At 34.7% G+C, this 24497-nt stretch overlaps 2 protein-coding genes across 6 annotated transcripts in view; one reads left to right on the top strand and one right to left on the bottom strand.

Annotated features, from left to right (window-relative positions):
• Positions 1–7464, bottom strand: part of LOC18775606 (histidine-containing phosphotransfer protein 1) — an 11209-nt gene extending 3745 nt beyond the window's left edge. The window contains exons 1-6 of one of the 5 annotated variants that reach the window (XR_002272348.1): positions 7024–7459; positions 6454–6609; positions 6249–6318; positions 1842–1972; positions 1672–1740; positions 116–187 (exon numbers count right to left, since the gene is read on the bottom strand). Coding sequence is in view for 2 of the 5 variants with exons in the window: in XM_020567335.1 (XP_020422924.1) it covers positions 116–187; positions 1672–1740; positions 1842–1867 (167 nt within the window). In the remaining 3 variants the exon portion in view is untranslated. Of the gene's footprint in view, positions 1–115; positions 188–1603; positions 1741–1841; positions 1973–6248; positions 6319–6453; positions 6610–7023 lie in introns of all 5 variants that reach the window. The other 4 variants (XR_002272349.1, XR_002272350.1, XM_020567335.1 and 1 more) reach the window with 4 other exon arrangements.
• LOC18775605 (putative uncharacterized protein DDB_G0290521) lies at positions 12407–14411 on the top strand. Its single transcript, XM_007206326.2, has 2 exons — positions 12407–13063; positions 13504–14411. Exons 1-2 carry the CDS (start codon positions 12439–12441, stop codon positions 14274–14276), a joined length of 1398 nt encoding a protein of 465 aa, XP_007206388.1. The 5' UTR covers positions 12407–12438; the 3' UTR covers positions 14277–14411.

Here is a 24497-nt window from a genome sequence, read left to right on the forward strand (position 1 = left end):
CATCAAATAAGATCCCTCAAACGGAAGCTCTCTGTATATATATAAGTTGTACAACATGCAATAATAGTAGTATGTAGATTTCACATTACAAATGGATGAATGAGAGAATGCTAACTTTTGCTTCTGCATCCGTTCGCAAGCCTGAATGAGATCAGCACATGCACTTCTCACATGTTCCGCACCAACTCTGCAATAAGAGATTAAAAAGAAAAGATTCAATCTATTGGATTGGAAAGATTAACCTTCAAACTTCCAGAACTGAAAATAAAATTTCAAACTGCAGTCTGCGCTACCATTCATTCACCACAAAAAGATATCATTTTATTACAACACTAATTACCAGAATATCAGTTGAACAGCTGATACTTTAAATAACACATTCATAATAACTCAACAAATGACGCCCAAACTAAGTATTCATAAATTTCGTGCAATGACCATAATTACTTAAAAAGAAAAAAAAAAAACATTAAGAATTGCAGTATTCATCTCTCAAAAGGTCAACTATATATTATGAAATCAAAATGTTCTATGGTACATATTTGCATAAACCCTAGATCTTGATCTGAATATGTGCTTGGAACTCAGGGCATTGATGGAGCACGAAAACTTCTAGATGATAACCATGTTTGTCTCTGGCATGTGTTGGGCACGACACTTGGATGACGCACGTCAAACATGCGTCCGCATAAAATAATATACTACTTCTTCCCAGATTAGATGAATTTCTAAGTGAAAAATTTATTTACAAATATGTCCATGTCCTAAATTTTTTAGATTTGTTGTCATTGTGCCGTTATCTTGTCATAACCTGTCCTATGTCTGTACCCATACTACGTAGGTGCATGCATGTCTATCAGTGTGCACGTTAGAGAGAGAGAGTTATTGCCCATTAAGTGTATTCATGATTATCTGTATCGCTAAAATTTTTGGTGTCGGAACATGGAGATTTCCAACATAAATTAGACAGCACATCGTCTCCATGACACTGATGCATATGTGGTGTGCATAGTTAATGGGGTTTCCAAATTTTTGGATATGAGGGGCACTTCAAAGTTATCAAGGAGTTGAAATTATTATCAGTTCTTCAGGTGATGTGCAGATCCTCTGCAATATATCCTTAATTTTATGACATGTTCATTAAAGAGATAAATAAAAGCATATAAAAGTAACAAAGCAAAACATTCTGCCTGGCGGTGACAATTATATCTGAAGAACAGACATTTAAGAGAAATATCCCTTGGTCATAATCATGTCTTGTTGCATCCAGAACAGCAACAAAAACACTAAATACTCAACTTCCACATTAGGTAATTCACTATGCAGATGTGACAGAAAATCTAGATAATGTCAGACGGAACCATGTACCCTAGCAATTTTAGGATTTATATGGTAATGATGCTATTGAAATGATAAAAAGGAAGCTAAAATAATGAAATCGCTAAAAGATATTTATTAGTTCATATATTTGTTTTTGTACAATTTCATTCTTCAGAGGACATATTTATGTGCAGATGCATGTAAGTCATGTGTGTGTAAAAGATCAGACATGCAGAAGAGCAAACTCATCAGAGTGTATGTGTGTGTGCGTCTAAGATCAAACCTGCAAACTCATTCAAATGTTTATCAAGTAGTTAAGACAATTTCAATGGTAATCCAAAATGACATTACAATGAGCTTTTCTCCTCTATACTGCGAGCCAGTGTAGCCAATTTGGAAAAATCAACATCAGGTAAATCACTGCAAATACAGTACCAAGAATGAGAGATAATTCACTGACGCCATGAAACTAGCTACCATAACTTAAACTTCATTTAATTCTGTTGGGGATACAGGGGTACCTGAGGCATGTCAATTCTGATAACATTCTTTCAACATCAAGCAAATATATATTGATCAGCCGCACAGCACAATCAGGATCTGCATCACTCTTCAAGGTCTGAATCTGTGAAAAGTGATTATTCACGATACCCTGCAGGAAATGAGATTAACCCACATTAGAAAAGCAAATAAGCACTCTCCAAACATTACTGAACCTAGTAAATCTGCCGCATCTCATACAAATACAGATTAACTTGAATTAAGCACACTGTGACATTCAATGTATCTATTGAAACCCCACAACCAGAATATCTATGGAACATTTATATGTGGAAAGACTTCCCAAAATAACTTGCACAAGCTAAGAAGATATGCAACAACAATGGTATTCCCTTATCATCCAGAAACACCAAAATTCATTTACAACACAATAAATACCACAATGCAGAAAACAAAATGAGAAAACACTTGATCAGGAATCTGTCACCTCATTAAAGAGTGACTGCACATATCCTCTGAGAAGTCCTTTCAGAATTGGTAAAGCCATTTCAGATATGCAACAGTAACAAAACCTAATTGACTGAAGAGGAGGGGCGGAAGAGAGAGAGAGAGAGAGAGAGAGAGAGAGAGAGAGTTTTTAACCGATGGAGAGAAGGGCCATGCTTCAGTGGGTGGTTTATAGGAATGAGGTTCCAGATAAAAACAAAGTGCACCAGACTGGAGTGAGTTTAGCATGGTGTCTTATGGATTTCACACATATAATGAATGAATTAACATTTATGCCACTGTCACAGGCAAATGCCAAAACAAATACTTTCCTTGTTTGTTTCATAATTATCTATAGCAATATCACATTTCATATATAATCAATTGTGTGATTAAGAAAAGATTATATATGATATTTTATATAGTCAATCAAGCTTTAAAAATAAAATCTAACCAACACTATAACATTAAATTTTCTAAAGCAACAGCCAGTATCATTAAGTTTAGTTTTTCATTATCAGAAAACTCATAAACATGTAAACTCTAAAATGCTCTATGGTAGATATCAATTCCCTTTTCCAGATAGAAACAAAGTAATCAATTAACAAAATGGATTCATCAGTGCCCTAACTAGGAAAATCCGAAACGGAAAAAGAAACTCAGGTGCCTAACCCAGATCTGTTCCATTGCATCCAGTATGCAATTACTGCAATAGGCTTATTAAAAGTTCCTTATGGACAACTTCAGGGAAATATATAAATAAATAAAAAGTATTGAAAAGAAATTCTGTTTGTTAATCATTAATTCTGTTCAAATATGGTAATTGCTAATCTTTGGTAACTGATAACAATCCTTATACGCTCTCAAGTAGACCCCTATCAGTATGTTTTGAATGGTAGCAGCTGCATTCTTTCAATCTCCATGCCACATGGCAGAACAGTGAGAATCACACGACAAATTTCTTATTTGGAAATATAATAGGAGATGTTGAGCTGGATATGCTATCCTTGTAGTATTCTATATATGCTGCAGCATTAATTATATTCACTAACGCCTCATTAACCAATACTTGGTATAATGTCAAGTTTAATTATAGGTGTTGAACAAGAATGGACTGCACACTTCTTAAGTTCAGCAACTCGTGCGCATTTCTAACAACGCATCAGCTTGGACTAGATTTCTACACTAGCATTTGATTGTGGGTTGAAAAGATAAGATCCAAGTTGCACGTCAATATGGGAGATGGAAGGAACTAAGCCAATGCTGAGTCTGGCTTTATCAGTACATCATTTTTGCCCTTATTCTACAAAATCTAATTGCTTTATAAGTACGGTGTTGACATCATAATCACAGCCACTAAACTCAATTTCTTCATGCAGACACTGTCCCTTTGCTCCATGATCTATTCAGAATCCAAATCAAGATAATTCTGTCACAAACGGTAAAGTTTATATATGTTCTTCAGAATGCAAAACATTGTGAAAAGTAACAATATTCTGGAATCTGTTGCAACCGCAAGGAACATGAACCTTAAGCAGAGAAATTCAGATAGAAATAAATAATGACAACCATTGCCTTGCACAGATGAATATTATATTATTATATCATTCTCATTACTAGAGATGAAAGGGAAACATCTCAACCCATTAAGGAATCAGATTCCTCTCACCATCCCTCATAAATTTCAATTCCAAGATATTCCTGCATTATCTTTCTTGTTAACTTACCAGTATGTTACTTTTCAGTCATTCTAGGTTAGCAATAACTTGCTTCTTCAGAGTTGCTATCAATTAGGAAAGTTTCATCATTTAATAATCTACTTCTATGCACCATCCCCAGCTCATCACCATAATGAATATATGCTATCATGCCTTTGCAAATAAATGCATTGAGCTATATGAAGTGCCTGCACCAAGTCATACGACTTAAAGTGTTGGATCAAAATTATGATCTGATGACCTAAAATCACATTGCATGTAAAACACTAAATAGTGATGTAATAAAGAAAGAATGTGGGGAGAAGCCTCTAGCTCGATTCAACTAGTGATTGAAATGAGAAATACAACAAGCTTCAAAATACTGAAGTTGAATGTTCTGTTACCCTAAACCAAAACGTTAGTCTACTGTCATAAATAGTATCAAAGGAACCCCATGAAGGAAAATAGCTGAGTCAGAAACAAAACAAACTTTAAAGGTTTCCAAAAGAAAAACATCAATCATAATGCACCCAACCCTTTAGGCTATAGCTTCAAACTACTGGATGTTCCATCATAAATTTTGTCAAACTCATTCTTGTCTCAGTTTAATAAAGTAGCTACCATAAACTATTTCCATATTTGAACAGGAATTTGGGAATATATAAGCAAATGTTTTAAAAGATACTTAAATTCTAAAACCAGTATTTCTCTGCAACTTAGACATCTTTTTCAATGGTGACATTTCACTAATTCATAAACAAGATTACGGTGCTCTAGTAAAAAGTTTTAAGTTTTTTCCTATCCTTTTCTCTTACAACTCTTTTGTTGTTCTCATGATTTAACTTCTATATTGCTTTACTGAGTTTTTAGCTTAATGCCCATCCATAAATCTTACAAACTGCAGTTCTAGCGACCAATGTTCAGTGTAGGAAAACCCCAGCATTCAACTATAAGGGTTGTCTTGCATCAATCCAAGGGATAATATAAAACAAACTTCATGGAAGTGAAACTATGCAATCATCTTGAGACAGAATACATATGGAATACATGCATGAAGCCATAAAATAGAAAACATTAAATTACCTAAAACTGCTTTTATGGCACTATAAACCAATCAATTATGCAGTCATGGTCATTGAATCAGATAAGTTTTAGCTGTGAAATTCTTCTTTCAACCTATTACAAGTGCTAGCATCCACATGTTTGATGATATCTATGAAATAATATCCAATGAACTACCAAATACTTTCGCAAAACTTGAATGTTAGACTGAAATTAATTTTCATAAACTTTCCGCGCAATAATTTTTTTTTTTTACCGAAGGCTATAACCCTGGAAAATTGATCTACATGTTACAGGAAAAAAGGGCTTCAGGCATGCTCCTAAATATCAAATCTAAGACTAATAGTTGGGACATTTCATTCGTAGCCCATAGAGGGCCCTACAAGCAACTAAAAGATCAAACATGAATAAAAACAGAACAAATATAGAATTAAAGTGGGCACAAATAAAGGATAAAAAATAAAATAAAAGCAAGCGCACACACACCTAAGGAAATTTTGGCATACATAAAAGTAAGAAAATGGAACAAAAAAAGCATATTTGTTGAAGTATTTGTTTTCTTTGAACTAACATTAGTCTATAGCTTGGCTCCAAACGCTAGCATATGACTAGTATTTTTTAGTCAGGATACATTGTCAATCATCTAAAAAGGAACTATATTGTTACCAGAATTATCAAGTTAAAATGAATAGTACAAAGAAATGAAAATCAATACAAGGTCAAGATCACAAGAGAAATATGGAAAAAAAAAAATTATTTGTTGGGGGATGGATGAGTACAAGTTTCAATGACACAGCCAATTTAGATCAAAAGTCTATGGGATTGTGAGGGTTCTGCTAAATCTTGCAAATTAACCACATAATTCTAATATAAACTGTCGTTTTGGTGAATGATATAATTTCTTAATTGAGATCCGTAATTCGGCATAATGAATTATTCAGTTAACAGTCATAGAAAACAACAAAATAACCATTTATAATTGTATGCATGTTATTTGAATATCTTTAAGAGGAAACACAATTTAAAATTTAGAAATGAGGGGCAATTATAAGAGCAGACTCCATAAATACTTATCTCTGATACTCATCAAATACAGACAATACATTCATGATATGGGGTTCCTCGTATGACCATCAAAAGAAAAATTAATTGAATTCATTAACAGATGAAGGTCATAATTACCTGCTTGTTCTTGTTTACATTTTACCACCCGAAAACGGCGAGCCTCTGAGAATCAACATCCTGCTCATTGCTGCAAAAGGCAATAAAGGAAAGTCATGAACCCATATCCAATATGAGAAGATGTTATTATGAAAACAAATCTCATTTTGGGTAGCCAGAGTTACAAGTAAAATGTCAATTTAAGAGAATAGATTTGAGCATTTACATAGTATGACGTGACTGCTCTTACATCATAGTCTGGTCCAATTGCTTCCTTCACAACTTTCCCCAACTATAGTACACCAATAGTTCACCGCCACATACGAAGCATCCTCTTTCCTAACCCATACTTCTAAACTTGCAAATATAGTAATATACACACCTATGTACAATGTTTTTGTGAATGAATTATTCATCCATGCCTACATATGTTCTAAAATCCAACGAAATCTCCAACTAAATTTACATTTCGATGAAAATTAGTTATGATATTGCATTCAAATTGTGTCAAAAATACGTGAAATGTTGTTTCCTAAAATTTCTAAAAACAAACAAAATTAGGAAGCATGTTCCTGAAGCCTATTGTTCCATTACAAGAAGATTTTTTATACAAAGTAGAAGAAAAATATTTCAAACAACAACAAATCATGTTGCCGAAAAGCAATAAGGAAAAAAAACCTAAAAAGCAAGAAAGTGTTTGTTTTTGTCAAAATTGGAAACAAAAACTTTATAAAAGTTGAGAGTAAGATGAATATGAAAATATGAAAAGGAAGCTGAGGCTGAGAGATTGTGATACCTGGTCATACATGGAGTGATTTAAGCCACGAAGTAAACCACTTTCTGATAAGCGAACGCCATTTTTAGTTTCAGAGAGAGCTCTGTGCGTTCTGGAAGTGCTACATCTTTGTCACTGGCCTCTACGCGCATCTGGGAAAGAGAAGCGGTTTGGATTATTTTGCCCCTGAAGTATGAGGAAATGACAATGATGCCATTTCACCACGTTACTGTCATTTTTGTTTTTGTTTTTGTTTTTTTAGTACAAATTAGGGATAGCAAAAATACCCGTAGGGGCGGGTCCTCGTCGGGTCTCCAACCCTAACAGGGGGAGATTTCGGGGTTAAATGAGTATCGGGTATGGGGATCCCCGAACTTGAAAAATCCTCGACGGGTATGGGGAGGAGATGGTATTGGCTTCCCCATCCCTGAACCCGACCCGAAAATATATATGTTTATATTTAAATAAATAAATAAATATTTATAATATTTATATTTAACCCTAAGTTAACTTCCCTCTCCTAATTCTTTCTAATTTTCTATGGAATCTCATATTGATGTGATTTTGAATAGTTGAGTTGAACTTTATAGTTAATTTGGATGTGTTGAATGATAATTTAATATGAAACTTAATGTTAAAATGTATGATAAATATTTTTTTATGCAAAAAAATCAGGGATTCGGGCCGGGTATGGGGGATAGTCCCCCGACGGGGGCGGGGATGGGGATGGGTTTGGGGGCGGGGGCGGGGATGGAGAGCAGGGATGGAAATGGTATTGTCATACCCGATCCCTACCCGACCCGTTGTCATCCCTAGTACAAATGATGGGGAGGGAGGTTTCACAAACAAACATTCATGAGTGATGACATAAATACCCGTCAGGTGGAGTTCTTATCAGATCCCCGACCCTAAGGGCGGGCACAGCATCCCTGAATTTTAATGGGAGAATATTTTGGGGAAAAATCAAGGGCGGGCACAGGATCCCTGAATTTTAAAAATTCCTAGTCGAAGACATGTCGTAGATGGTATTGTTATCGTCATCCCATACTCGACCCGATAAGTAATATATTTATTTTTAATTAAATACTAGCCTCTCCGCACGCGCTTCCGCGCCTGAGAGAGGCTTTTTTGTTTTAAATTTAAATTTATTTTAGAATAAAAAAAGATAATGGGTACTTGTGTTCCATAAAAATAGGATCCATTATCTGATTTTTCTTTTAATTATAATTTTTAAAAATATGAAATAGTGTGAATTTACCATATTATCCTCATTTAATTAATCATTTCAATTCTTAATGTTTGCATGAATCAAGGACATATTTGAAGTTTTTGAATATTTCACAATTCTCTGTCTTTTGCTTTATATATATAGATATAATATAATATACCCATGTATTATATTATGATATAATATAATCAATAACTATATAATATAATATTTATCAATAATGTTAAGGACACCAAATTTCTGTACTAAATTTAAGTTTCAAATAATGTGGCACGTGACACGTCATAAATATTTAATTAATCAAGTTCTAACTTCAATTATGATTAGTAAATTTTGTTTTACAAAGAAAAATTATAAAACTTAAAACTTAATTAATCAAAACCCTACTTCTAATCCTAAACGACCAAGCTTGCCTTCATACCAACTTTCCCACCATCACCAGACTTGCTACTCCACTACTACTCCACTTCTCTACCACCGGCCATCGCTCCGTCGCACAACCATGATGACTGTTGCGCTGCCTTGCCGCACCGTATCTATAGCAACCATATTGGATTAAAAGTTCTTCATATTTTACCCTCTTCATACAAAATTTATGGGTTTTGCCACATGTTGTTGTTGGACTTGTTCATTTGGGTGAAGGGTATTAAAGCTTGCAATTCTTCAGCTTCTACGCCAAGCGGCCCCATCTTCTATTCATTTGGAACTATGACCATGTATATAGGCATATTAGCAACCTCGTGGCGTGGCAGGAATGAAAACTGTGACAGCCCATCTCCAATTCCATTATGCATGATGAGACGGCCATGAGCCTGGAGGAGATTAGATGGTTGGGAATATGGTGGTGCTTTGATGGTTTGATAACACAATCAATTTTGGGGTTTTTAGGTTACACTCGGTACTTCTTTTTTTTCTTCATAATTATTATATCAATTGATAAATTACTTTTTAACAAGAGATAACACAACCCTGGTCTCAGCTGCTCACACCTCAAGGCACGATTGTTGATCAACAACATGCATAATGCTCATGGACTCACAAATATATGAAAAGATGATGATTTGATCACTCATGGAGGCCAACAAGGAACAAACCATATGAATTTTCAATATGAACGGTCAAAAGTTTTCTAATATATATATATATATATATATATATATATATATATATATATTCTCGTGATTTTCTTTTCAAAGTCACAAAGAACAAAGTGGCTGAAGTTACTTTCTTATTTTTCACGCTCAAGACAAGACTAGGTCAAAGACAAAAAGACCTTAAGCAAAAATGGGCTTTTGCATAAATAGTCTTCCTTTAAAACAAATAAAGTCACTTAACTAAATACCTAGCTGAAAAGATAAAAGAACCTTTTTATCGACACAAAGCCGTGCATAAATAAACACCAACTAAAGCGTATTAAATCATCGTTCAAAACTCACCGATGTCTGGCACTGAATTATGTAGGATTGAAACCATATATCAGCCCTATACATATGACAACCACTTTTGATGAACTTCCAAATGTGCAAATATGAATGCATGGATGCAAAACATACCTTGGCATTGTCTTTGAGCCACATTGATCCAGGATTGCAAAATGTCACTTAAAAAATATATGTTACACTCAAAAACCTACTCTATGTTTTTGTAACAAGAAATTGCCAATATACAAAAATGGTCCTAACAATCTCCCCTCTGGCATTTCCTATACAAGAACTCCAATTACAAAAGTTGGTCATAACAATGTCCCCCCTAAACGAATTAAAAGTGAATGAAAAGAATTCCTAACCAAAAAAAGAAAAAAGAAAAAAAAAAGACCACTTGCAATAGAGAAGGTAACCTGAATTCTGCACAACCAAAAATAACCAGTAAAAAACATGTATGACTGGAAATATAATACGTAAGTAAAAGTTGAAGTCAGAATGTTTACTCCCCTTTTTTTGGATAGGCAATGGCAAACTTCCCTTCAAAGCAACAGCTACACCACAACAACAAAACAAACAAACTCCCCCTTAAATCAATAGCCACGGTTCTGGTTGCTAATTGAGGATTTTAGTCATTTTTTGGATTGTATGTGATTCTATCCAGATCAATTCAACATGTTGTTGTGTTTGGTCACTAGAGAAGATTTACCCATATTCGACACCATACGATATAAATAAATAAAAAAGAAACAGAACTGCCAATATGGTCTAACCCAGTGAAAAAGAGTCTTGACTTGTAGACTAATGGTCTAAGGTTTGAATTTTGAACTCACATGACATCTTGGTAGTGTGAGAAATCCTCATACCTCTTGTAATTTAGAGACTATCGCTTGTATTAAAAAAAAAGAAAAAAAGATAGGGTTTAGGCTTGTAGTGGTAAAGTCGAGTCCACGTAGGCTGAGGCTAGCGTAGGCTTGCGATTGAGTCCATCTATCATGCCTACTGCAACAAGCGTTTATGCCGCCCCAAAGACCCAATTAATAATGTTCAAAGTCCTTGCTTTCTCTTGCACTTCACATTTTGTTTGAGTTCACTTTCAGTTTGTCCACGTTCATAGTTATTAGGTAACAAAAACAATAAAATAATATTTATAGCTATTAGAAGAAGCTAAACCCACTCTCTCTCAAATACTGCATGCCCAAGTAAAAGAGGCATGTACAGTACATGTCTAATTTATTGCATTTGACTAGGTCTTTAAATGATTGATTTATAAACTAAAGGTCATTACAGTAACCATATATACATATTGATAATCAAGAAAACCCAAGAAATTCCTTTTTAGTAACTACGTACCTATATATGTACACAACCCGGGTTTCATTTCATCCAAGGTACTCACTTTCTATTTACATATTTAATTTTTTCTCATTTTGCAATACCCATCTCGAATTACATACATGATAAAAGGACGAAATTAGAAATAATTTTCTAAAAGACAGGTGGAGTCTGCACGCTAATTTTTGTTAAGCGGAGTGGATGGAGTTAAATGTTTAGGATGGAGTGAGCTAATTTTGTTAGGACTATGTGTGAGCTTTCTAAAAATCAGCACTATAATTCGTTATTTTCAAAATCTTAGACCTTAGCTTCAGCCCTTGGTGGTAATCTCTGGTCAGGTAAAGCCTGTCCAGCTGCAACGTAGCTCAACATTTATATAATGTCTCTTAAAGTTATACAAGGAGTCTTAAGAAATCTTGCAAGTTGATAAGGTTATTGCCAAAATATGAAACTTTACAAGACGTACGCATGGCCATTGGCCTGCCTCTAAAAGGGGATTAATTTCCTATTCCACTCCTGTTTATATATAGGATCTACCTTTAATTCCAAGTGTACGTGATTGACCCTTTGCAATTTGTCGGCAGTCAATCCATCGAAACCATAAATTAAATAGATTTGTAAATACTCTTTTTAAATTGGAACATCTCTACTCCTATAAACTAAAATTATCAACATAGTTAGTAAAATAAGAGACGGGTATAATACATATGTAAAAATGATTAGGCAAATTTCTTAAAAACCCACGGTGAAAAATTAGGCTATTATATAAGAATTTAAATTTTGTTATTTATAATATTATTTTTTTTCAATAGTACTTGCAAAATACATATAAAATGTGTGAATAATACATTTGCATTAAAAAAATGTGCATTTTTGTATTTTTAGAATTATATGGAAAACAAAAATATCTTTAAAAGAAAGTAAGCATACATATAATACATGAATTTGCTAACTAGGGTTATCAAAATGGCAGATGCATTGATGTATAGTAACTTTAGGTTTTAGCCACAAAAAAACTTTCACTTTTGGAAAAAGCCAATTTTTTTAAAAAAAGACAGAAAAACCCCTAAACTTTCAAATCAAAGACATGCAAATGTAAAGAATTCCTTAAGAAATCCAAAAATAATAAAGACATTTTTGTTCATTTTGGTTTTTAAAAAAATATTTCTCTCTCCTTTAACCTTTTCCAAAGAAGAATAAGTTTGTGTGGAATTAACACATGTACGCCAAGGTATACTGACCAATATTTAGATTAATTTTAGGGCTAGCTAAAATCTGACTTTTTGAGTGCCCACGTGTGAGAGAACAAGTGGAGTGGAAAATAAAGAACACCTTTACGTTTAGTGTGAGCAAGATGGAGTTTGATATTTTCAAGACCTTATAAAAGGGGAGGCCACCATCAATAGCAATCATAATCACGAAGCTCAAAAACACACATACAATCAGCACCGAATGGCTCAAGCTGTGGTACGCTTAGGTGTGTTTTTGGTCATCCTCTTGATGCTTGTTGCGGCAGAGGCAGCAACTTCTCATCCAAAGCCTAAGAAAGTCAAGTGCCAAGACAAAAAGTTCTACAAGTGTTACCACAAAGACCTCTATTGCCCTGCATCATGCCCCCGCACTTGTGTTGTGGATTGTAAGAAATGCAAACCAGTTTGTAAGGCGCCACCGCCGCCGCCACCACCTCCACCGCCGCCACCAAGACATAGGCACCCTCCGCCGCCTCCAAAGAATTATCATCGTTCACCCCCTCCGCCTCCAAAGGCGTACCCCTCACCACCACCTCCACCTTCAGTTGTTCCTACTCCCCCTCCTTCCACTACCACTCCACCTCCACCCCCTACTTCTACTCCTTCATCTCCACCACCTCCTGCTTCCACGCCATCACCTCCACCACCCACTACTTCTACACCACCTTCCTCATATCCTCCACCTCCCCCTTCTTCAGAGACCTCTGGAGAGCAGAGAAAATGCAAGAACAAGAACTACCCTCATTGTTATGGCCTAGAGCATACATGTCCTAGTGCTTGCCCTGAGCAATGTGAAGTTGACTGCGTCACATGCAGTCCTGTTTGCAGTAAGTTCACAAAACCTATTGTTTATGTAATTTATTAGAATGTGATTTCCACTAACCCCTTTCTTTTTCCTACAATAATACGATTATACGACCATACAGTTAATGTGTTAATTGTATGACAATTATCAATTGCTACATCCTATATCAGCTAAAGTTGTCTAAAAATGTGACCCCTTTAAAAAATTTATTCTTTTTCATAAACATATCTAGCCAAGCTTTTATATTTATTTATTTTGTGTACAAATTTATTTATTTATTGTGTGCACAAGTAGTTTATAATGATTTTTGTGAAATTACTCTTTTGTCATAATGATTTAAATCATAACTCTGGAAGAAATAATTAGAATGGATTTTGATGAATCTGGGTTTATAGTAAACTTAGTCACATAATTAACTGATAATTACACACCACTAATATATGTGAGAATATAATATTGCAGACTGCAACAGGCCAGGGGCTGTGTGTCAAGACCCCAGATTTATTGGTGGTGATGGAATAACCTTCTACTTCCACGGCAAGAAAGACCAAGACTTCTGCATAGTTTCTGATTCAAATCTCCACATCAACGCCCACTTCATTGGCAAGAGAAACCAAAACATGAAGAGGGACTTCACTTGGGTACAGTCTCTAGGGATCCTCTTTGGAAACCACAAACTCTTCATCGGTGCCAAAACCACGTCAATTTGGGATGACTCCAATGACCGTCTCTCCTTATCCATCGACGGCGAACCCATAAACCTCCTGGACAGCGAAGGTGCTAACTGGCAATCAATCTTATCACCAGGAGCACTCAGCATCACAAGGACGAAAAACACAAATTCGATAGAAATCGAAGCTGAAGGGAACTTCAAGATCAAAGCAGTGGTGGTGCCTATAACAGAAAAGGACTCCAAGATCCATAAATATGGGGTTACGCAAGAGGATTGCTTTGCTCATCTTGACTTGAGCTTCAAGTTTTATGCCCTAAGTGGGGAAGTGAATGGTGTTTTGGGCCAAACATATGCAAGCAACTACGTGAGTAGGGTTAAGATGGGTGTGGTGATGCCTGTTTTGGGTGGGGACAAAGAATTTGCATCCTCTAGTATCTTTGCCTCTGATTGTGCTGTTTCAAGGTTTAGTGGGGAATTTGTTAAGACCAACTCTTCAGAGAGCTTGGAGTATATGAATTGTGCTAGTGGGAAGGATGGCCGTGGAGTTGTTTGTAAGAGGTGATTGAATATCTCTTGGAGTACTATTGATATATGTAATAAATAATAAAGACCAAGACTCATGAAATGTTATGTCTGGCTCTAGCAGTTTCAATTGATATTGGTGTAATATTAGTCATGTATTGTTGATTTCTATAAACTCAAGTTGTTATTACGTGCGAAATTATTAGCATAATTTTTTATGTGCTTCTTAACACAACTAAAAGAAATAAGTTATATTTATCTTAATGGCGGATCCCAATTTGGAACCTCTACTTGGATGTTCTCTACCATAATCTGCTTGACTTTTGTTGTTTACGTGTCACCTAATTTAAATTTCATCCCAAACCAAAAGATTGGGTTGACTCATTAGGTTTTATAAAGAAAAACCGAAATGGTTCACATCAAACTACATATCTTCATTACTCAATTTAATTTTCCTTCAATCTTCACCATAACCACAAGATATTCCTACTCTATTCCAAGATCAAAATATGATGGGTTTACAAGAAAGAAAGCATATGAAAATTAAATATGAGACTAAAATTCATCTATCTGATTGATGGATCATAAAACAATTCATGGTTCGGGTAATTATTAAGAATAGGAAGGGATAACCGAATTGAGTTCATGGATTAAACTAGGTCAGGTTACAGACCAATAAATTATTTTTCTATTCGAAACCCATTCAAAAGAAGGGTCAGTGTACGAGAAATCAAATAATACATAAATGATAGAAGCCTCGAACGTTCAGAAAATGTTATGAGGTGTTCGAAAATGGTTGAAGTAGTTGAATAGGAGGATCACTATGACTATAGCCCTTGGTAAATTTACCAAAGACAAAAATAATTTATTTGATATTATGGATGACTAGTTACGGAGGGACCGTTTCGTTTTTGTAGGTTGGTTTGGCCTATTGCTCCCATTAGTCAAAATTTAGGGTTGTTAGGTTCAATGGTTCCTGAATTTTGACACAATTCGCATTTTGATCCCTCAATTTCCAAAATCGTTCCCATGGTCCTTCAACTTTAGTTTCGTTAGGACAAATGGTCTTGCCGTCAATTTTGTTAACTTTTTCTGTCACTATTGAGGGTCAAAATCGAAAATTAGTTCACTCCCGAGTAAATTAAAAATATTTAGATGGTGAAAGGAATATTCAGAAGGTTTTTAGTTTTTATTTTTTGGGAGAAAGGAATATTCATACAGTGGAAATTAAAAATAATACAAAAAGACCATTTTGCCCCTCCATTTAACGGAAAAGATAACAAAATTCATGGCATGACCATTTATCCTAACAAAACTGAAGTTGAAGGACCACGGGAACAATTTTGAAAATTGAGGAACTAAAATGCAAATAAGGTCAAAGTTCAAGGACCATTAGACCTAAGATCCCAAAACCTAATAAAGGTCATAAGCAATCTTCAGTGGTTTCTCATATGATAAGCAAATATAATTTTTATTGCATTTCTTTTCGGACAAATAGGGCTTGGTTCTTCCGAAAAGAAAAAAATAGGGCTTGGTTCATGGTCTCTCCTTTCCATTTTTATTTTGGAAGATGGTCTATCACTCTAAAACCGTTTCTTTTTTTGTTACATAAGCCTAAAGCCCAAAAAGCTAAACCAACCATCAGTGCTTATACAAACGATCCAATCCAAAGCAAAAACTCATAAGCCCCGTTTGGTGGACCAAATTGGATTGATTAGGATAAGACTTGGAATGTTGGATTGGGCTGGACTTTAAGTCCTCTGAGTTGTTCGGAAATGCTATAAGAGCATCTCCAATAGTAGTAGCAAACAAAACTCTTCAAATTGAAGTTTGTTAACCTACGTGGCAATTTGAAAAGCCTTATTTGCTATTTGAATAAAATTTAATCAAACAGACTCTTCAATTCAATTAATGCAATATCATGGAAAAGAATGAAAAATATGAAAACATGTGAAAAATGTCTATGTATTTATTATATGAAAAGAGAAAAAAAAAAAAAAACAACATGTTTTTAACATTTTCAAGGTAGGTTTTGTTTTTCCAAAATAAAATTAAATGTTTGAAGAGCCAAAGTCAACTTATCAGTCCTGAAGAGAGAGAAAGAGGTTGTAGCTTTGATGACTGAGGTTGAAGAGGCTATTGGAGAGAGTTTTTTTATGTGGCTCACCTATTTTAGAATTCCAAAGATGTTGAAGAGGCTGTTGGAAATGCCCTAATGAGGGTGTTGTGGGAGGGGTTCAATCCCACTATCCAACAAGAGAAAGAAAATATTGGACTTGAACCTTTTCTATAATTGAATAGTTAGATTGAACCCCCTCACCAAAATACCTCTCATTATAGAAGCCCCCTGAGTTGATTGGTAGATCAATAAGCAACACTAGACTAGACTTAAGTCCATTGTGCTGTTTGGTACAAGACTATACTGGACTGCATTGGACTTGAATATTTTTTATAATTTTTTTTTTTGTGTTTATTCAATATAAAAAATAATTAATTTTATGAAAAAAACATGCGCACATAATTTAAAGTGAGAAAGCCCCATCACATACTACTTATTTGCTTTTACCCCACCACAGTAAAACATGTCCAAATATAACAAAGTAAAAACTCACCAATCCAATCCGGATTGGACCTATGTCCAATTATTTGGACTCATCTAGTCCAATCTAGCCCACCATGGGGTCATAATTCATACTCTTAGAAATGTTAGTTGATAGATGATACTTTTTTTGTGTGTGGAGAAATTCTAGGATTGCATTCATAATTTAGCAACAAAAAAAAAACCACTGGCCACAAAGGGCCAATACAAACTAGCCATGAAGGGTCATTACAATAACAGAGCGATCTAACATTAAAAGTAAGACAATCAGATGTTCCTCCCGTAACGATCAGGCATGATTGAAAAAACTCTGGCGTATGCATCCCAACTAAGATTGCAAACTCAAAATAATTATAAAAAAAAGATAAAACTTGAAAAAACTAAGGCATAACAATACAAATAAAACTCTTACAAAGGAGAGAGGAAAAGCTCTCACAAAGGGGAGGTGGAAAGCTCTCACAAAAGGAGAGGTGAAAACTGCATAGAGAACTCAAAGAGCCTTTGCGACTTATTCCAAATATAAAGAAATCACAAAAAGAATGGTGGTGGAAATCCAATGCCGAAATGCATGTGGAGATCCAACAATGAGACGTAACTGCCTGTGATGGTTGGATAAAAATCATAACAAAACGAAGACAAATAGAGGAAACCTTCTGTCTCTGCAAATGAAGGAAGAGTATAAAGGAGGAAGAGAAGAGGGGAAAGGGGAAGGGAGGAAGAACAGTGGCTTCCTCCCGCTCAAAGTGAAAATGGATGTAAGAGTGTTTTTTAGGAGAGAGAGAGGGGGCTAGAGTTTCTTTGGAGGTTTACGCACTCATTGATTGTTTGTTGATAGATGATATTTAAGCTGCAAAACTTCACTAATACTATAATTATTACTAGTTCTTTGGCACACGCTCCAATTGAATTTTTTTTTTTACTTGTGATATATAACTTTTTTTTAATATTCAACAGGTTTGAAGGTAGTTATTTTTTTATTTATGGACAACTGTAGTACTGCTCCTAATATTAATTTGCTAGTTTCAACATATCCAAAGTAGATATTAATCGACCACTATATAATATTATAATATTATTTTTATAACATATATTATTCTTATTCAATAGTATGTGAGAATTATTTGTATAATACGTGAATTTTGTGTGTCTTATTGTAAATTTTGTAAAAAATACGTGTATTAAATATTAGAAATACGTATGTACATGTACAATAGGACTATTCCACATTTCCCTTTTTAAAAATGTGAGACGTGTGTAGATCATGAATGTACTATTAAAAAATATGTACGTACGTATATAATAGAGTATTAAACGTGAAAGTACTAAATTCTTTATGCGGGTAATAACTCTGAAAAAGTAAAAAATTAAAAGGGGGCAATAGAGACTCGGGTAATGGCCTAATAGTAATGGATAACTACTTTTATCCATAAACGAAAATCCCGGAAAAAAATTAAAGTAAAAAAATTATCGTAGTATATATATATAAATAAATATATAAATGTTTGGTGATGTGTTCAAGAAAAACATGATTATATTTGGTGGTACGATTATGTTTCGTGATATGATTATATTTGGTGATATGATATGTTGTTCAACTTATTTATATATATATAATTGTTGTATTAATAATTGACACAAATTAATGTGCTAATCATCCAATTATAAACTAGGAATGAGTAAAGAAAAGTAAATTAAATGAAAAAAATTATATATGTGATTTAAGTGATATAATCATAATCCTAAACTCTTATTTATTCATAATTATATATGTATGCGGGCCTAACGGGCCGGGCTTTTATAGGCGGGCCGGGTCAGGCTTTCTTGGACTTAATCGAGTCGGGCCTATAGGCCGGGCCGGGCTTCAGACACCCAAGCCCAAGCCTAGCCGGCCCAAGACGGGCCGGGCCATCTTAAAGCCCATAACGGGCCGGGCCGGGCTTTTCTCCAATTGGTCGGGCGGGCCCCCATCGGCCCATGAGCTCGTGGGCCAAATGATGAGGCCTAGCCGTGCGGCTGTACTATTTTAAAAAGGAGGACTCTCTAGCCCCACGTGTCAAAAATAGTATAGCCGCCCGGCTATACTACTTAATAAAAAAAATTATGAAAAAAGGACCCTCCTAATTGCATTAATTTGTACTTTATATATGTTAATTTGCTAGTTTCAACATATCGAAAGTCGATATTAAGCGGCCACTATAAAATATTGTAATATATTTTTTATAATATATATTATTATTATTCAATAGTATATGAGAATTATTTGTATAATACATGAATTTTCTGTGTCTTACTGCAAATTTTATAAAAAATACGTGTATTAAACATTAGAAATACGCATGTACATGTACAATAGGACTATTCCACATTTCCATTTTAAAAAACGTGAGGCGTGTACTGAACACGAATGTATTATTGAAAAATATGTACATACGTGAATAATAAAGTATTAAACGTGAAAGTATTAAATTCTTTATATGGGTAATAACTCTGAAAAAGTAAAAAAATTAAAAGGGGACAATAGAAACTCGGGTAATGGCCTAATAATAATGGATAACTACTTTTATTGATAACTGAAAATCGGTGAAAAAAATTAAAAGAAAAAAAGGATAATAGTAATGGATAACTTCTGTGATATAATATGCTTGTTTTTGTGCCTGGGAGATTGGTTGTTCTTGCAGGTACCTTCACTTCTTCATCTCCTTAGGTTTGGTATTGGGTTGATTGTTGTTAGAGAGTGTGTTGTCAAGGAAAGCCAAAAAGGGGGAGATTGTTAATGTATGCATTTTGAGTTTTTCTTTTGGCTTCCTTTGACAACTTTGTAATAGGATTTCTATTGTTATTTATCAAGCTCATGTTTAGATTGAGAATAGCTTCTCTAGGTGTTCTTAACTAACAACTATCCTATAGAGGTTCAAGCAAATTGGTAAAGGTAAATTGTGCATTGCATAACATTGCATTAAACTGTTTTCATAAAATGATGACTAGTCATCTGTTTCTTGTATGACTAGTCATCCTTGCTCTGTAGGATTTTCAGCTGGATAACCAACTTTTTTGTCCTATTCTCTTTTCTCTCTCTGCTGCCACATGTGATTCTGACCTAAGGGAATTTTTGTCTATAAAGGCTAAGGAATTCCTCTTTGGGAAGCTGTCACTTTTGTGTGGATTTTTAGGAAAGGTTGGCTTGCCATCTTTCCGTTCTTCTTCCTCAAGAGAGAACAATTTTCATCTATGAGTTTTTCCAAATTGATTTCTTTTTGAAAAACTGCATTTGAAATACTAATCTGCATCTAGCTACTTAAAACACTCTCTCATTTATCTAGGTCAGATTCAAGATTAATTTATTCAAGAGTATGGTTTCTTGAAGAAATTGGTCATTCTCATTTGAATCCAAATTTTAGTTTCTGTTTGAGTTAGAGCTTGCAAGTTGGTGCCATGGGATGAATGAGCTGGAGAAGGAGCTGTCATTGCCATGAAGAACTGAGCTTCAAGCTTTGCTAAGTTGGAAAAGAAGATTGCACAAAGGAGGTATAGCTCATCTTCCTAAATAGATCTAGGTTTTTCTTGAGCTTGCTTGTGTTCCTTTGTAAGAATCTTTTTCTACTTAGTGGATTGCCTGGTCAGTTGATGACCCCCAGTTTTTCCCAATGGTGGGTTTCTGGGTGAACAATTTCTGTTTGCATCTCTGTAATTTTTTTCTGGGGTTGTGTTCTTGGTGGTTAATTAGTCATCATATGAATTATGGGTTTGTGTTCTTGGTGGTTGACTAGTCATCGTATGAATTGTGGTTGACTAGTCATCATATGAATTCTGGGTTTGTGTTCTTAGTGGTTAACTAGTCATCGTATGAATTCTGGGTTTGTATCCTTGTAGTTGACTAGTCATCATTATTTGTTGTTTGGTGTTTCCTTGATTATTTTGTCTTCACACACTTTCACCATAGTTGTTGCTAGCACAGGGGATGCCTAGATTGACGGGTCCTTCTGAGTGCCTAGGTTGTCACTAGTCATAAGAGTATTTGGTCAAGGTCTAGAGTGTGTGAAGTTTGTTGCGTTCTTGGTTGAATATATTTTAAGTTTACCCCTCGTCACCTAAGTACCAATTTCATATATATATAAAAGACTATAGCCAGTAGTTTATACTATTTAGTGAAGACAATTTAAAAAAAAAAACCAGTAAAGCCTCCCGGCTATACTATTTTCCAAAAAACATTTGAAAAAAATCTAGTATAGCCAATTGGCTATAATATTTACTATATAAAAAATAAAAAATAAAGAGAATAGACGCACAGTCCTTTGGTGCCCACGTGTAAAATAGTATACCCTTACGGCTATACGTGAAAAATTAAAAAAACTGAGTATAGCCGTGCGGCTGTACTACTTTTAAATATAAAAAAGGACCCCACCGATTAGCCACCAAGTGTCAAAACTAGTCTATTTAAAAATAAAAAATAAAAAATAAAAAACACGGAGTATAGCCCTTCGGCTATACTACTTTTCTTTTAAAAAAGAGGACCCTCTAGCGTCACGTGTCAAAAATTGGTCCTAACAATCTTCCCGTTTGGCATTTCCTATACAAAAACTCGAATTACATAAGTTAGTCCTATCTATGTCCCCCATAAACGAATTAGAAGTGAATGAAAAGAATTCCTAACAAAAAAAAAATTAAAAAAAAATAAAAACATGACCACTTGCAATAGAGAAGGTAACCTGAATTCGGCACCACTAAACCAAAAATAACCAGTGGAAAGCATATATGACTGAAAATACAATATGTAAGTAAAAATTGAAGTCATAATGTTTACTCCCCTTTTTTGGATAGGTAATGGCAAACTAACCTTCAAAGCAACAGTTGCACCACCCAAAAAAAAAAAAAACACAAACAAACAAACAAACTCCCCCTCAAATCAATAGCCATGATTCTAGTTGCTAATTGAGGATTTTAGTCATGTTTTGGATTGTATGTGATTCTATCTAGATCAATTCAACATGTTGTGGTGTTTGGTCACTAGAGAAGATTTATCCATATTCGACACCATACTTTTGTTTGTTCATCAATAATAACTATCATTTATTTTCAAAAGAAAAATATCGCTTGTATATAAATAAATAAAAAAGAAATAGAATTGTCAATGTGATCTAACCCAATGAAAAATAGTCTTGACTTACAGACCAGTGGTCTAAGGTTTGAACCCATTTGGCACCTTGGTAGTATGAGAAATCCTCGTACCTCTTGTAATTTAGAGACTATTGCTTGTATTAAATTTTTTTTATATAATTAAATACCCAATTCTACACCTGGTCCTATTACAAAACCCTATACCATTTAATCTTTATAAACATACCCAAAAGAAACCCAAAAATAAACAATTGTATATTTTTTCATTTAATTAATAAGATGAAATACCTTTATAACCCTTTTTAGCATTAAATTAGTTTTAGGTATGCAGAGAACATAATTCGACAAAACCACTCCCTGAGGTTTGATGCAAGCCCCTCCCCTCCTTCAAACCCTCATAACTCCTCTGTTCTCTGCCTTCTTCCCTCTCTCAGCCTTCAAAGTAAACTAAATAGTCTCAGAGCCATGGACCAACAAAAGACCAACAAAAATCCTCCCTTGTCACACCGACCACAATCTCCGTTACGTTGGTGGGCTCACACTTGTTCTCGCAGGCAATGCCTTCATTTCCTTTGCAGGTTTGTTCCATATGCTTCTATTCGTTAATTTCCTTTTTATTTTTGCTTAATTTACTTGAATTTCGACTCGATTTCAGTTTCTTCGTTGAATTTGGTGCTAATTTCCATTTTTTATATGAACAAAGCTAATGGTTAAGCTACCGGAATTCTATGGCTACTCTGTAGATTTGAGGTGTCAATTACTGAATGAAGGTGTTTAGAAGGCCGGCACCGGTGGTGATTGCGAGAAGAATGAAGATGAAGACGATTTCTCTTTCGCACCCGACAGATCGCTGATTTCCACCGACGATATTTTCCAAAATGGCCAGATCCGTCTGGTGTTCTCGATTTTCAACCGGGATCTCCTGTTCTTCGATGCCGCCGACGACTAAGCTTCCAGAGCCAGAGGGGTTGCCGCTTCGTCTTCCTATTTGCGACGGCCATTGAAAAAACTTTTCTTTGAAGAGCGGGATACACCGACCTCGGCAACGTCGTTTTACAACTTAGGAGGTGGAAATCCCGCGCCAATGTATATATAATTATATCAATATTATTCAAACAGTTCACAATATGTAAACATTCGATATCAAGAACATTATACAATATCAAGAACATCCATTATAATAGCACACATAATATAGAGCTTACGAAATTTAATTAAATCAATCTTCTGTAAAAGCCCCCAAGAAATCCCTACCTTATTTCCAAAGCTAACTCCAAGTTAAGAAAACACAAACGAAGTCCTATACCTCCTCTAAGAATTTCCTCACTATTTTCTCTCCATCTACTTTTTTCTCTCTTTGCATGAACTTTCATGCAAGGTTAAATGCTTTCAAAAACAAAGGAAATGTCCTATTTATACTAATACTCAGGAGGATTCAATTTGTTCTAATTGGTGGGGAGGTGATGACCACGTGGGAACTTGGTCTCCAAGATTAGGATAGCTATCATCAAATTGCCAACACCTCATGTTAAATAAAGCTTAGTCACCTTAGTAGAATAACACTTGAAGTCTAAAGTGGGTTTGTAAAAAAAAAATATCTAGGCCATTGAACTTGGTCAGGAAGAAACGAAGAGATAAAGTTGTTAAAAGCAATACATATACTTATTTATAATATTACTACTATTTTTTAATAACTAATAAGAAAATCCGAAAATATAACGCGTACCAAAACAATTATATATATAAGTTATAAATTAAATATGTAACAAAATATTTAATTTCTTAAAATATAATATATATATCTATATATATTCAAAATATAGGGTTTCACTATCTACCCTCCTTAAAAGAAATTTTGTCCTCGAAATTTACTAACACTTAATTAAGAAAATCTACTCCTAAAGATCTTTGTCATTCACTTCTTTAAATTCAAACCTATATGCTCACACTAATCTTCTACCACAGTTCCCAAGGCTGTCTAATTCCTATGCCCTGATACCATTCAGTCATGCCCCGGACCAGGGGGTCGGTGGAAATACCGCGCCAAATGCGTGAGAAAATAAAATAAAATAAAAAGAAACGGAAATATGGGTTTAAAATAAACTTCTCTTATAAAAATAGATCCAAAATCTTACAACTTTATAATAAATAAAGCTCTATCACTCTCATCTAGTTCAGCCTCAACTGGTTTAGTCCTTTTCTTGCCCACTAATTCATCTGAAAAATTAAACTGGGTGAGAGGTGAGCAACTACAGCTCAGTAGGGACATGAGACCTTACCACAATAGATTGATATAACTAAATTAAGTGACATGCAATCACACAGCCAAATATCACATTTATAATAATAATGCATGAATGAATGCTCTTCATCTACTCCTGTTAATTCATATAACTGGACAAGCATACCTGCACGTCCCATACCATGCTTATACCACTTGGTCCTGAATGCCCATTTATATGAACTAACACTCATTTCAATCATCCCATAATTCCCCTTTTGTTAGTCATCTTGTCTAACTCCCTTTCGTCAGTCCCGAATCACCCA

The sequence above is a fragment of the Prunus persica genome, chromosome G6, assembly GCF_000346465.2.
Source record: "Prunus persica cultivar Lovell chromosome G6, Prunus_persica_NCBIv2, whole genome shotgun sequence".
NCBI lineage: Eukaryota > Viridiplantae > Streptophyta > Magnoliopsida > Rosales > Rosaceae > Prunus > Prunus persica.

Coding starts and splice junctions, on each gene's coding strand:
- LOC18775605 (XM_007206326.2), top strand. CDS start 12,439: ATGGCTCAAGCTGTGGTACGCTTAGGTGTGTTTTTGGTCATCCTCTTG. Junction 13,064..13,503: donor CACATGCAGTCCTGTTTGCA/GTAAGTTCACAA, acceptor ATAATATTGCAG/ACTGCAACAGGCCAGGGGCT.